This window comes from Asterias amurensis, chromosome 9 (genome assembly GCF_032118995.1).
Source record: "Asterias amurensis chromosome 9, ASM3211899v1".
Lineage (NCBI taxonomy): Eukaryota > Metazoa > Echinodermata > Asteroidea > Forcipulatida > Asteriidae > Asterias > Asterias amurensis.
In genome coordinates, this window is record NC_092656.1 from 18,035,797 (window position 1) to 18,049,050 (window position 13,254).

The 13,254-nt window shown below is 36.9% G+C and overlaps 1 protein-coding gene across 2 annotated transcripts in view; it reads right to left on the reverse strand.

Annotated features, from left to right (window-relative positions):
- LOC139941580 (ras GTPase-activating protein 1-like) overlaps positions 1-13,254 on the reverse strand; it is a 31,978-nt gene that overhangs the window by 15,869 nt on the left and 2,855 nt on the right. For both annotated transcript variants that reach the window (XR_011786610.1, XM_071938146.1), the window contains exons 4-13: positions 9,675-9,810; positions 9,367-9,440; positions 7,201-7,318; positions 6,190-6,221; positions 5,331-5,383; positions 4,154-4,301; positions 3,056-3,134; positions 1,710-1,848; positions 1,086-1,168; positions 376-534 (exon numbers count right to left, since the gene is read on the reverse strand). Coding sequence is in view for 1 of the 2 variants with exons in the window: in XM_071938146.1 (XP_071794247.1) it covers positions 376-534; positions 1,086-1,168; positions 1,710-1,848; positions 3,056-3,134; positions 4,154-4,301; positions 5,331-5,383; positions 6,190-6,221; positions 7,201-7,318; positions 9,367-9,440; positions 9,675-9,810 (1,021 nt within the window). In the remaining variant the exon portion in view is untranslated. The remainder of the gene's footprint in view (positions 1-375; positions 535-1,085; positions 1,169-1,709; positions 1,849-3,055; positions 3,135-4,153; positions 4,302-5,330; positions 5,384-6,189; positions 6,222-7,200; positions 7,319-9,366; positions 9,441-9,674; positions 9,811-13,254) is intronic.

Genomic DNA, 13,254 nt, shown 5'->3' on the forward strand with positions numbered 1-13,254 from the left:
ATTGCAGGCAAAGTCTGCCTCGATTGACATCACAAAAGGGGTAGGCGGAGTCAGCCCCCCAAACAACTTGATATATTTTTTAAACATATAAATCGTGACAAAAAATTACTAAAACAATTGTTTTATTGTTTGTAAGCATATACTCTTATGTTTGAAAGAACAAAAATTCTATTTCCAGGTGACTTTAAGTTAAGACTACAATGTCGACAGTCCCTTATTTCATCATGAATAAGATATAATACTACTCCAATTGAATTTTGAAAATACCTGAACAAAAGGCGATGAAAATGAAAAATAGAAAAGAAAAAAAATAATAATAGTTTAAATTTGAGTACAATAATAAAATTATATTTATCTCTTATATTGATCTCTTACTTGAGCAAGTTGTGGAGTTTCAGCATTAAGGTAGAAGACTTCAACATCACTCATTGCACGCACAACAATTTGAAAACAGTTGGGTCTGTTGAACAAGCTCTCATGAACCATGTAAACTGATCCATAGCCAAGATCTATCAAACCTTTAGGCTTGGTTCTCTGTAAAATACAATAAGATAGCATTCAATGATCAAAAAGAGCATGTCGATAGCCAAGATCTATCAAACCAAGTGCATTGTTTATTCCATTATATAAAGAGGAATACATATCAACAAGGTAGTTGTTCTGTCTACTTTTACATGTAAATGCCAAAGCATATTAGCAGTCCTGTTTGGGCAGAAGAGTTTGTCTTTGAAGAAGTGAAGTAATTGCCTTTAAGCTCGACACTTTGGGTAGAAATTTGTTATCCAATATCTTAATCTGGTAGACATACATTGCAGTTTACTTGATCAATCCTACTGAGCGTTAAGCCGATTCATACTTCATGCGAATGCAAATGCGAAGCGAATTTGATGTGAATTTGACGTCACATCCCTCCTTTCGCACCGATATTCGCAAGTGAGTTGAGCAAAGTTGAACTGCTGCGAATTATTCGTTGCGAATTTGTGACGTCAACTTTCGTATCGCATTCGCATTCGCAGGAAGTATGAACCTTGCTTTAGGTGTGGTTCATTGTTGGCAATTATGATCTAAACTAAAATGTAGCTTACCCTGTCATTCTCAAAGAAGTACAGATGCTGGTCAGTACTGTTCAGAACAAAGTAGTAGGTTTTCCACTTTTTGTGCTTGGAACCTGACGAAAACAAAACAAACATTTAAAACTGTTAGTTTTCACCTTGTGTTTCTTAGAGCTGAGGATTGAATTGAGTTCATCCTACATTCTTGTCATCCTGTGAATTATTATTTGTAAACGTCTCCAGATGGTCCCCTTCAGTGGAGGACTAGCCTTACATTAAGAATTTGATCTTGAATTTTATGTAAACCATACCTTATGTAATACACAACTTTATAAAAACTGTCAGTTTGTCTTAAGAATGACCTTTCCCAGATTGTTCTGTCTCATGTTAGTCATGTTAGTACAAACACATGTCATAATTTTAAACATATAAAACCAACATCTACTACATGTGAAAGCTACTTTATCCTTTACAAGAAACTTAAAAAAAGGACCATAACAGTGCGTCATTGGTTATTATTAATCTATTATTAGAAACCAAACATGAAGAATTACGGTTCAACTTTTTCATTCTAATACTGGGTCATCTGGTTTGGGATAAAAAAAAAAAGTAACTTGGGCCTGTAGTTGAATATAAAATCCGAACAGTTTGACTTACTCTTTTTGCTAAGGTAACCCTGCTTAGCGCTACGATCTCCAGTTCCAGTCATAATGACCAGACCACTACTTCTTCTTCTCTTGATATCCTCATAATTAACATTAGCATTGGGGTGAATCCGAGACATAGTCTGTAAACTCTGCCATAAATCAGATAAATCAAACGATTAATTTATGAGTACACAAAAGAAAAGAAAATGACACCAATACAAATGGTGACTTTAACAAAATGGTGTAAAGGCAGTGGACACTATTGGTAATTCCCCAAATAATTATTAGCATAAAACCTTACTTGGTAATGAGTAATGGGGAGAGGTTGGCAGTATAAAACATTGTGAGAAACGGCTCCCTCTGAAGTGGAGTAGATTTCGAGAAAGAAGTCGTTTTCCACAAATTTGATTTCGAGACCTCAGGTTTAGAATTTGAGATTCCAAAATCAAGCATCTGAATGCACACAACTTCCCGTGACAAGGGTATTTTTTTCTTTCATAGTTATCTCGCAACTCCGACGACCAATCAAGCTCAAATTTTCAAAGGTTTGTTATTTTACGCATATGTTGAGATACAGCAAGTGAGAAGACTGAGTCTTTGACAATTACCAATACTGTCCACTGGCTACACTACTATCACTTCACATTTGTGATAGGCAAATTGTTGCAGAAAACCCATTTAATTAATAGAAAGGTTATTTGCATAAACCATTCTGCAAGGAGATTGTAAAATTATTCATAATTTTGTTGATGATTGAAATTGTGGACAAGTATGCAAAAAGCTTTAAAGTATATTGGAGGTCGGATTTAACAAATGGACAACAACATTCACGATGACCATGATTTTTAAACGAACCTCATCTATAAAATTCAAGCCTCACCAGATCAAAGAGTTACCTTAAAACTTTCAATTAAGTTGCTCGAAATCATCACATTTGAATATATTGTATATTATTATTTGGTTTGCAGAAACACTATATGTCTATCTGGATAGCCAGATAGATTTGTCCTAGTGAGAACTTGTCTTGCTTTATATTTTACTACCACGTAGTACATTTTCGGAATTCAAGAGACTTCTCAGTTCTGAAAATAACTGTCCTGCTTATTAACTTCTACCTGGGCAGGAGGTAGAAAATCAGACAGAATTACTACAATAAAGTTGAGTGGATTGAGGGGACTTGTCTTTATAAACTTCACTACAGCCGGGTGAGACAGACAGAATTACTACAATAAAGTTGAGTGGATTGAGGGTACTTGTCTTTATAAACTTCACTACAGCCGGGTGAGTTCTTATTTGGTCTCAACATTTTGACTCTCTTGCTCTAGTAATCATCCGAGAAATGAAGTTATATATTACCTTCGGTGGTACAGGTTGCCCTAGCCTGAAACCATTGACGATCTCTTCCTTCTTATAGTGATCCACAATGCCGTCCAAACTATGCAAAAGAGAGAAGAAAAAAGAAAAAATTCAAACATAAACAATGGACCGTTCCGGCTTTCCACTAAGCTCCGCCCACCACGCACGTGAGCAAGACACGTGTACAAGCACTCCCAATGACATTCTGCCTGATTCTGCCACGCATGCCAAATATACGCGCACGCATGACCGAGTTTGTCCGACCACAATCATTGCTGTGGTTGGTCAAATGGGTGAACGCGCACAGTTTGATTGACAGGCCGGATCGGTCCATTACAAAAACTAGCTTGAGTTTGTTCTCAATGTCCTGAAAAATATTGCATACTTTGACTCTGAAAAGAGCCTGTGTTGGATTTGTTCTTAACGTTTGGACTAGTGGTCCTCATAAAAAGCCAGTATTGGGTTTGTTGATTGCTGATTGTGTATTGACTTTGCTAGTCGTCTATAGTGCTTCTTGTCTGTTGGAAATCTGGGGTATGTATTTGTTAAAGGCAGTGGACACTATTGGTAATTACTCAAAATAATTATCAGCATAAAACCTCACGTGGTAAAGAGTAATGGGGAGAGGTTGATAAATATAAAACATTGTGAGAAACAGCTCCCTCGAAAGTGACATAGTTTTCGAGAAAGAAGTAATTTTCCACAAATTTGATTTCGAGACCTCAGATTTAGAATTTAAGGTCTCGAAATCAAGCATCTGAAAGCACACAACTTCGTGTGACAAAGGTGTTTTTTATTTCATTCATTTCTCACAACTTCGACGACCAATTGAGCTCAAATTTTCACAGGTTTGTTATTTTATGCATATGTTTAGATACCCCAAGTGAGAAGACTGGTCTTTGACAATTACCAATAGTGTCCACTGGCTTTAACATTTGGACTAGTGGTCCTCATAAGCCATTATTGGGTTTGTTGATTGTTGATTGTGCATTGACTTGACTTTGCTAGTCATCTATAGTGCTTCTTGTCTGTTGGAAATCTGGGGTATGTCTTTGTTGAAGGGGGAGTAAATGAAATAGAAACAAGTACACTACTTACCTGTGATAAGAGCGTCCACCCATGATGTAAAGATGCTGCTGTTTTTGGATGCGAAACCTCTGAATGGTAGTTGGACCACGGAACGATAATGAATAATCACCTGGATTTTTATCACTGTTCCTAATTAAGAAGCTTCCAACATCACCTCCTAAAATAAAGTGTCAGTAAAAATATAACCCTTGTGGTTTATATTGACATCTGAAACAAAAAGTCGCATCCCCTTAAGGTGATCCCCTAGCTGCTGTTTCCCAGGTTGTATCGTAATTTGGGTGTGATCCCTGGCTACACGGCAGTTAACAGTTGTATGGCTTCTGACTGGCACCCCCGAACAAAGATATTGACAAAATAGGGACACCGCCAATATAGGGCTAGATAGTTCAGTTGGTAGAGCGCCGGCACGTTAATCCGGAGGTCGTTGGTTCTAGTCAATTCTTTGTTCAACCCCAAAAATCATTTTAAAATATAATTTTATAAAACATCTCTTCTATGCAAGGAAGCTAATGTGTACAATGTTATTGACTTACATACCGGTTTGAGTGAAGGACTTTTTGAGTACATTAGATTTCCATGTACATCTGTGTACAAAATTTGCTCTCTTAACATGCAAACCCCCACTTAGCCCGGGTTCATAAATTGTAGGTCACACGAATCGGAGCACATTTTCTTGCAGCACATTTGGAAAAACTGACATGCCAGTTAGTGCCTCAACAAAATTTGCTTTGTATTTTCATGAAGTACATGTATGTGTTTAAAGGAACACGTTGCCTTGGATCGGTCGCGTTGGTCTTTGAAAAGCATTCGTAACCGTTTGTTATAGAATGCATGGGTAGACAGATGTTTTAAAAGTAGAATATAATGAGCCACACAAACATGCCTCAAAATTGCACGGTTTTCCTTTTACCCCGTCGGTCGGTCATTTATGGGAGTAAATTTTTTGACTCCCATACATGGCCGACTGTGTGTTAGTTTGCACAGTAAAAGGAAAAACACGCAATTTCGAGACAAATTTGAGTGGATCATTGTATTCTACTTTTAAAACATCTTTCCAACCATATGCATTTTATAAAAAAACGATTACAAACGCTTTTTATAGACCAACTCGTCCCATCCAAGGCAAAGTGTTTCTTTAATTGGCAAAGTACAGTACAAGACAGCTGCTAAGTGCATTCAAACTAACCTTTCAGAAGTAATTCAGCAGCCTCATCTTTTGAAATATTACAGTGGAACCATCTGTTAAAAAATCCAACCCAAACATAATTCAGAAATTCATGATGTATAAAACAATTGTCTTTCAAAACCATTGTTAAATTTAATATGTCTGGTAAATATTGATGTATGAACTGTTTTTTGGGGAAACTGATAAAGAAACAACGTTGAAATAATATTAAGCACCATCATATAAACCATGTTTAGAGAGTTTATGTTTGGTTTCCTTTATTTTCAAAAGGACAAAGGTAATCTTGCTTAAAGGGTCTACATGTATGTAGCTTTTGTAGGACAGAAAACACAATGTCCACAGATTTACACTAAACGTACACAGTTTGAAGATAATGATAGTAGAAAGCTTCCCTGAAAATATTACGTGCGGAGGTGCTGTAGTTTTGGGGAAATGAGTACAACAATGTCATGAAAACAATTTTCGTCTCATGAAACGAAAACTATTTTAATCAATTACAAACATATTTTCATGACATTGTTTTACTCATTTCTCAAAAACTACAGCACCTCAGTAAGTAATATTTGAAGGGAAGCTTTCCACTATTATTATCTTCAAACCCTGTAAGTTTAATGTAAATCTATGGACATTTTGAAAAAGTACCCAGATCCTTTAAGTTAACATTGGTATTACACAGGTTTAACATTAACATGGTGAGCCTGAAAACGTTTACACAAACATTTTTACAAATAAACATAAAATTGCCTCTTCATAGTACCAACACTTCATGGTACAGTGTATGTAAAAATGTGACTTCGCTCTAGTGATATAATGAACTATAAGAATGGTATCATCAATGAAGAGCTGAATATCTACTTACATTTTGCCTTCATTAGTGTCCGTGTCCTTATCCTGTGTACAATAAAGGCAACAAATCAAAAATACCAGAGTGAACATTTACATGCATTTTATGCACATATTAGCTGTGGAATTATGTACATAAAGGAGTACAAAATACCAAAGCTTATTAGAATGCAAACTTTCATCTTGTATCTCAATATTTTGTTGAATGCATTTACGGTAAAGACTTTTGTTTGAGCTGTTGTTGTAACCTTTTGTTCCTAATGAGGTTTGGACCTCTTGCAGAGCAGTGGGTTTGCTTACATGACTGTACATGTATATGAATTTGATTAATAACACTTCTATACAATGTACCTGCATTATTGCTGATGGAGGTAAGCAGACAATTTGTGTAACTTTCATTATCCTAACCAAAGCAAGTGCTGTAATAATTTGCCATCTAAAAAGCTAAATGCTCTGTATCTTACACATATATATGGCATACACCTCTTAATGTATGTCTAAGCATGTAGCTCACCAAAACAAACATTAAAGACACTGGACACTATTGGTAATTGTCAAAGACCAGTCTTCTCACTTGGTGTATCTCAACAAATGCATAAAATAACCAAGCTGTGAAAGTTTGAGCTCAATTGGTTGTCGAAGTTGTGAGATAATAATGAAAGAAAAAAAAACAACCTTGTCACACGAAGTTGTGTGCTTTCAGATGCAAGTTGATTTCGAGAACGCATCTAAATCTGAGGTCTCGAAATAAAATTCGTAGAATATTACTTCTTTCTCGAAAACTTCGTTACTTCAGAGGGAGCCGTTTCTCACAATGTTTTATACCATCAACCTCTCCCCATTACTTGTTACTAAGTAATGTTTTATTCTAATCAATATTTTGGGTAAGTACCAATAGTGTCCACTGCCTTTAAAAAAGTGTAAATCAAGGTACTGTAGTCATTCAGACTTTCAGGTCCGGACAAACCCCCCCAAAATGATTTGTTTAAATAAGTAAAATAGTCAACAAGAAAAGAAAACAACTTACAATGTATTTGACAAGGTCATCTACTACAATGCCACTTTCGCCAGTCTTCTGTGATGTAACCCACAGCCATCCATCTCCTAGCTCATTGTGCACAACAAACACTTCACCTACTACAAAGCTAAAAGGACAAAACAAATATCAACGTGTCTATTTACTACCATAGCGTCATCTGTAAGCAGAATTTATTGCAAACTTTGATCGCAAAAATTGGAATGATCTTCTTAATGTTGCAGTTCTTGAGACTCTTATGGAAAGCAAGTTGCAAAAGGTAAAGCTTAGTTAGCTCTCCACAGAAAATATTGGTGTTTTGCAATACATTTTCTGTCAAGAACCAACTTCAAAGCCCTGTCAACATTTTATCAAATAAGGAAGGGCTCTATAATTAATTTGGGACAACCATATGTGCCTAGGTATTATAAGTGGCTGTCCCTAACTGAAATGAAAGAGCCCTTGTTCTTAAAATAAAATCTTGAAAAGGCTCTGAAGTTGGTTCTTGACAGAAAATATAAAAAACACCCATGTTCTTTGTAACCTTTGACCTTGGCAACAGTTACCAACCAACATTAAACTAACACCATTTGTAAAAACAAGTCCAATCTATATCTGTTTTGGAGACCTATCCCCTTCATGGTTTGCCAACATTTTGAAATTGGGGGATATTTCTCACTTTTGGTTGCCACAGCAATGCAATGACATGCAGGCACATATTGTGACCTTTGGTCTGTAATATTTGTTAGCGCCACTCAAATCCCATTTGGTTTTTGCTTTTTATGTGTTGCTGAGAATCTATATAATCATAAAACGCAGACAATTTAATGTGATCATATTGGCGCATGGATTTCTAGACGACGCAAAACCGCCCGAAATAGGCAGTAGTGTAGTTTCATATGACCTTTGACCTTTGTTATATTGGTGGGCCAACATGACCCCAATTATTCTTCAAATGAAATCTGTTAAGGAACACTCAACTTAACCAAATACAAGAAAACATTGATGGGATCTTGTTGGCACAGATACTTACAGTGATGAAAAAAGTGAATGTTGTGCCAATTTAGGCCAAAATGTGTGGAATGGCAATACTTTAGAAAATTTTCAAAAAATCTTTTGACATGCAAGTTGCAGAGATCCCAAGATTCTTTTTTCATTTGTCATTAGATGAAAACTGTTCCAACACCCAGTTGTCATAAAAAAAAAATTGATGTTGGTGCACGAGGTTACGGAGGTGCGAAAACACAATATATTGGTAAAATTTGAACTTTGACCTCTATTATTTCTCTGCGCCAATGAGATCCCACGCACTTTGCACTTCAATTTGTTTTAGGGATGCAAGCTCTTTCATGTGAATTTGTTTAATTCATGGGATGTTATAGGCGCGTTGAGTTATGAGGCGTCGAAAATGGCACGAGGGCACTGTTCGTCAAAGGTTCAGGTGCGCGTAACATGACGCGCCAACGAGATCCCAAATTTTTTGTATACTTTTGTTATAAGCCCAACTGGAGGTTTCAAAAATGTTTTACTTTTGTTGGGATGACCTTGACGCACATTTTTGTGTTTACAGGGAATGTACTATTCGTTTCACAAAGGCTTTTAGGCCGAAACTTTGATAACTGATAACTCCCAAACCGAAAGCGTCAGCAAACTAATATTTTGGATTTATTCCTTTGGTATGATAATGTATCACTCTAATTGTTTAGAAGAAGATCTGAGAACCCATGAATCACCACTTGGTACATTCTTACAGGCAGGGACTCTTAATAAACAAACTTGCCAATTAAATTGGATTACAAGGTTGTAGGGTTGATATCTACTTGATCTAGTCGCATAGCAGATTGGAAAGATCATACTGTTGTCACAGATGATGAAAGGTTATGCGATTTAGCAGAGGACTGGATACTAATGCTGTCCACACACACTTGAAATTCCTTTGTATCAACTGTGTTTAGTGTTTGTTGAACCCAGCTCTGAACACAGTCATGACATTGGAATCTGTTATGCACTCAGTCTACTCTAGCTATTTATAATTCAAAATGACACATCCGAGCTCACTGCTCGCTACTCCAAATAAACTTTGATTGCCCAGGTCAACATGGAATGGCAGGGTCAGTTAGACAGTCACTTGCACAACACAAACTATCGACCCAAAAATGCTTATTATATTACACTAACCTGAGCTCATCTGTGTCAGGCACTTTAGTATAGGGCAAGACAGCCACGACTTTCTTTCTGTCATCAATTAATGGCTGAAAAAATAAGAAAAAACAATCAATCAATTTACAGTATACAACACAGGGGGGGTGAAAAGAAACAAAAATCTAAAACAGGGTGAAATTCTTTATCATAAAAAACTTTTACTGTAGGGCCTATAGAATCACATTTTCAAGAGTTTCCAGAGCGAGGACCACTAGTCACAAAAGGGAAAGGAAAGGTTGGGGACAGGAGAAGTGAAGGGGGGGGGGTTATAATAAAAAGCTAACCTCAGGGGGTGGCACAGGGAAGAGTAGTCTTTCACTCTTCAGAATGTTGGATACATGTGTGTAATAACCTATCAACTCGGCCAAAGATGGAAACTGACGTCCACCAACGTAGTAATCACCACACAAAGCTGTAATCCTATAATTCAACAAAAATAAAGAGTAACAAGAGAAAGCCAGCGACATCTTGAAACAGCACAGACATTGGCCCAATTTCATGGCTCTGCTTACCGTAAGCACAGGATTGGCGCTTACGGAAGCAGGGAATTCTGTGCTTACGGCAAGCCTGTTTCACGGGTTGGCGGTGAATTTTGGCTTCTGCAGGTGCGTACTCCACGTTACTAGGCATTCTACGCTTACAAGGCTAGCGCAAAAATTCGGCGCTTGCACGTAAACGGGGAATCGTGTTCGTAAGCGCAGAATTCGGCGGTAAGCAGAGCCATGAAATTGGGCCATTATGAGGTGACGAGGCTCTACATTTTAAGAACTTAAAGACTTGCACACAACACCATTCAGTAACACTCAGGATCACTGATCAATGTGTTATGTTCATGTACTGTACACAAAAGATACATATATTTATTGCTATCTAGGATGTAAGGATTTTCCCTTTGTTCCTCTAAGTTAACACTCTCCTTAGACTAAGCCCATGAAAACAATGTAAGGTCATTGAAAATACAATGGATTGCAATGTGAGGATGGCATTTTGTCTCTTTTGTGTTCCTTTGTTCTACTGTCCCCATTCTTCAGGTAATACCATGTCACCTTACCAATGTATATTGTTGTGCGCATGCATACAACACACACGAATGTACAGTACATGTACATCTTAAACTCCAATTATGCCATTAGAAGCATTGTTGGACATAAATGCTTGTATGAAGTTCATAATTCATTTTAGGTTCCTCAAATGGTTATTGACATTTTATAATTTACCTTCCTGATAGGAAACTTCATTTCCTTATGTTGTAAAATTATCTTATTCTTATTAATGTTTAAACAAACACTTTCATCCATAACTATTACTAAGTGTGCGTGTGTGCTCGTGGGTAGAAATAATGGGGACCTATAACAAGAGAGGACATTAGCGTCCCCTGTTGGCTGAAGGTTACCATTTGAAGATTGTGTACAAAACCAACGGGTGCCTTTGCCAAAAATTACAAACAAAAGAAGGACAATCGGAGCTCCCCAATTGCAGCTGTCTCTGAACTTGAACATGAGTTTGCTACATGTACATGAGCTTTAATTTATCTCATAATGTTCTACTGCAATGGGAACAAAAATGTTAAAACCTTTTTTTTTTTTATTATTCGCTTGTTCTGCATTTTTCTCAGACCTTTCATCCCTCTAGTTTTTGTGTCTTGGGGTAAAGTCCTAACTCAAGTCCCTTTTGGCTCAAGTTTCAGAAAAGGAAATTTTGAGAGAAAATCTAAAAATGGTTTACATCCAAAGCATTTGAATAGTTACTATGTAGTTCTTTTTCCCTTTTTCATTCTTCATGAGCGCATACAAAATGACAAATGAATGATTCAAAACCATCCCTTCAACAAAAATTATAAACCTAAATGAAACATGTCAATCTGAAATCAGTTAAACCATGGAGGAAGGAATAGAAGGAGCTCGAACGAAGGGACTTCAAAAGTCGAACCTGCGGTACCGCGGTCGTTTAACAACACCTCGTAATCACCGAAATACCTTATACAGACAATGGGCGACCTGGCGTATGTGATTTTGCGCATGCGCACTTGGTTCTTCACTCAACCATGGTGTCGTATGTCGTATGGATATAATACAGAAAAACAACTTTTTTGAGTCCTGATAAAAATTGTGTACACTTGTGCTCACCAAATCGAAAAACACAATTGAATACCAACCACCCTCGTGTGCTAATACCCAAATTTTGAACCACCGCTAGTGACCGGAAAGTAAAAAAAAATGAAAAAATATGCCATGATTTTTCAGTGAAACACCACAAACGGTAAATGAAAACGTGTATATTCACAATTCTTGTCTCAAATGATTCAACTTTACACGAAGGCAACGGTGCAGAGCGGCGGTACCGCACGTTCTGTACAAAGAAATCTAATCCTGCTCGTTAATCGGCCGTCCAGCTGGAGGTCTCCTATCTTTTTCCACTGGTTAGACGGGGGCATTGTCAGGGTATTCTTTTGTTACTCTGCGGTTTTGCGGGTCGTTCGAGCTCCTTCTATTCCTTCCTCCATGGTTAAACTATCTCAATAGTTTCAATGGTAATAAAACAATCCGAATTAAGTTAAAGCCATTATACACATTAGGTAAACAGTGTTGGCCAAGTCCCACACTTCGTGTAAGCACAACTTATTTATAAAATAACAAACCTGTGAAAATTTAGGCTCAATCAGTCATCGGTGTCAGGAGAAAATAACGGGAAAACCCACTCTTGTTTCCGCACGTTTTGCCATGTCATGACATGTGTTTTCAATAAATCCGTAATTCTCGCTATCGAGAAGTGATATTGTTTTAATGTTTTCTCGAAAAGTAAAGCATTTCATGGAACAATATTTCAAGAGAAGTCTTTCACCATTACCTTCTGTAAACCCTGTAAATTATTTGTATATCTCTGTGAACTATTTTTTTTTTCTGTACCGAAAGTGTACAATGGCTTTAAACAAAACTGTCTTGAAATATTTTCAATGCAAATAAAATAATACAACGTATAATCTGAAGGCAAGTTTGAAGCTGACTCTCCAAGTGGTAATCACCTTACATGGTTGATCCCAAGTCTTACAGTAATATATTTACTGAAAGTGCAAGTGCAAATTAAGTAGTAGGTAGCGAGTACCTGATTTAAAGACACTGGACACTATTGGTGATTGTCAAAGACCAGTCTTCTCACTTGGTGTATCTCAACATATGCATAAAATAACAAACCTGTCCAAATTTGAGCTCAATCAGTCATCAAAGTTGTGTGCTTTTAGATGGTTGATTTCGAGACCTCAAATTCTAAATCTGAGGTCTCGAAATCAAATTCATGGAAAATTACTTCTTTCTCGAAAACTATGTCACTTCAGAAGGAGCCGTTTCTCACAATGTTTTATAGGCCTACTATCAACCTCTCCCCATTACTCGTCACCAGGTAAGGTTTTATGCTAATAATTATTTTGAGCAATTACCAATAGTGTCCACTGCCTTCAAGTCAAAATGGCATAAAGCTACTTAAAAACAGACATTTCTTAATTTTGTGCTTAGCACAAATAAACACGATACCAGTCAAAGATTGTCCTTGTGACATGGTTTTTGGCTGGTAATCCTATTTGGGTAAGCATAATTGAGTTGTGCTAAGAATCGTGTTGTGCTTCAGCAGCTCTATGAAATTGGGCCCAGAGCCATGTCTACTTTGTAGCATCCACATTATTTCATTTATTCAAACTTTCAGTAACTGTAGTGTACAAGGTCCATGTGTACATTGCACGTGTACATGGTATGTGTATGAACAAATCTAATATACTTTAAAACATAATCATTACATTTTTACTTCCTGCAAACAGTTTCAACTATACAATTTTGGTTTAAGTGCTTGAATAAAAACACGCGGGAATAAAGA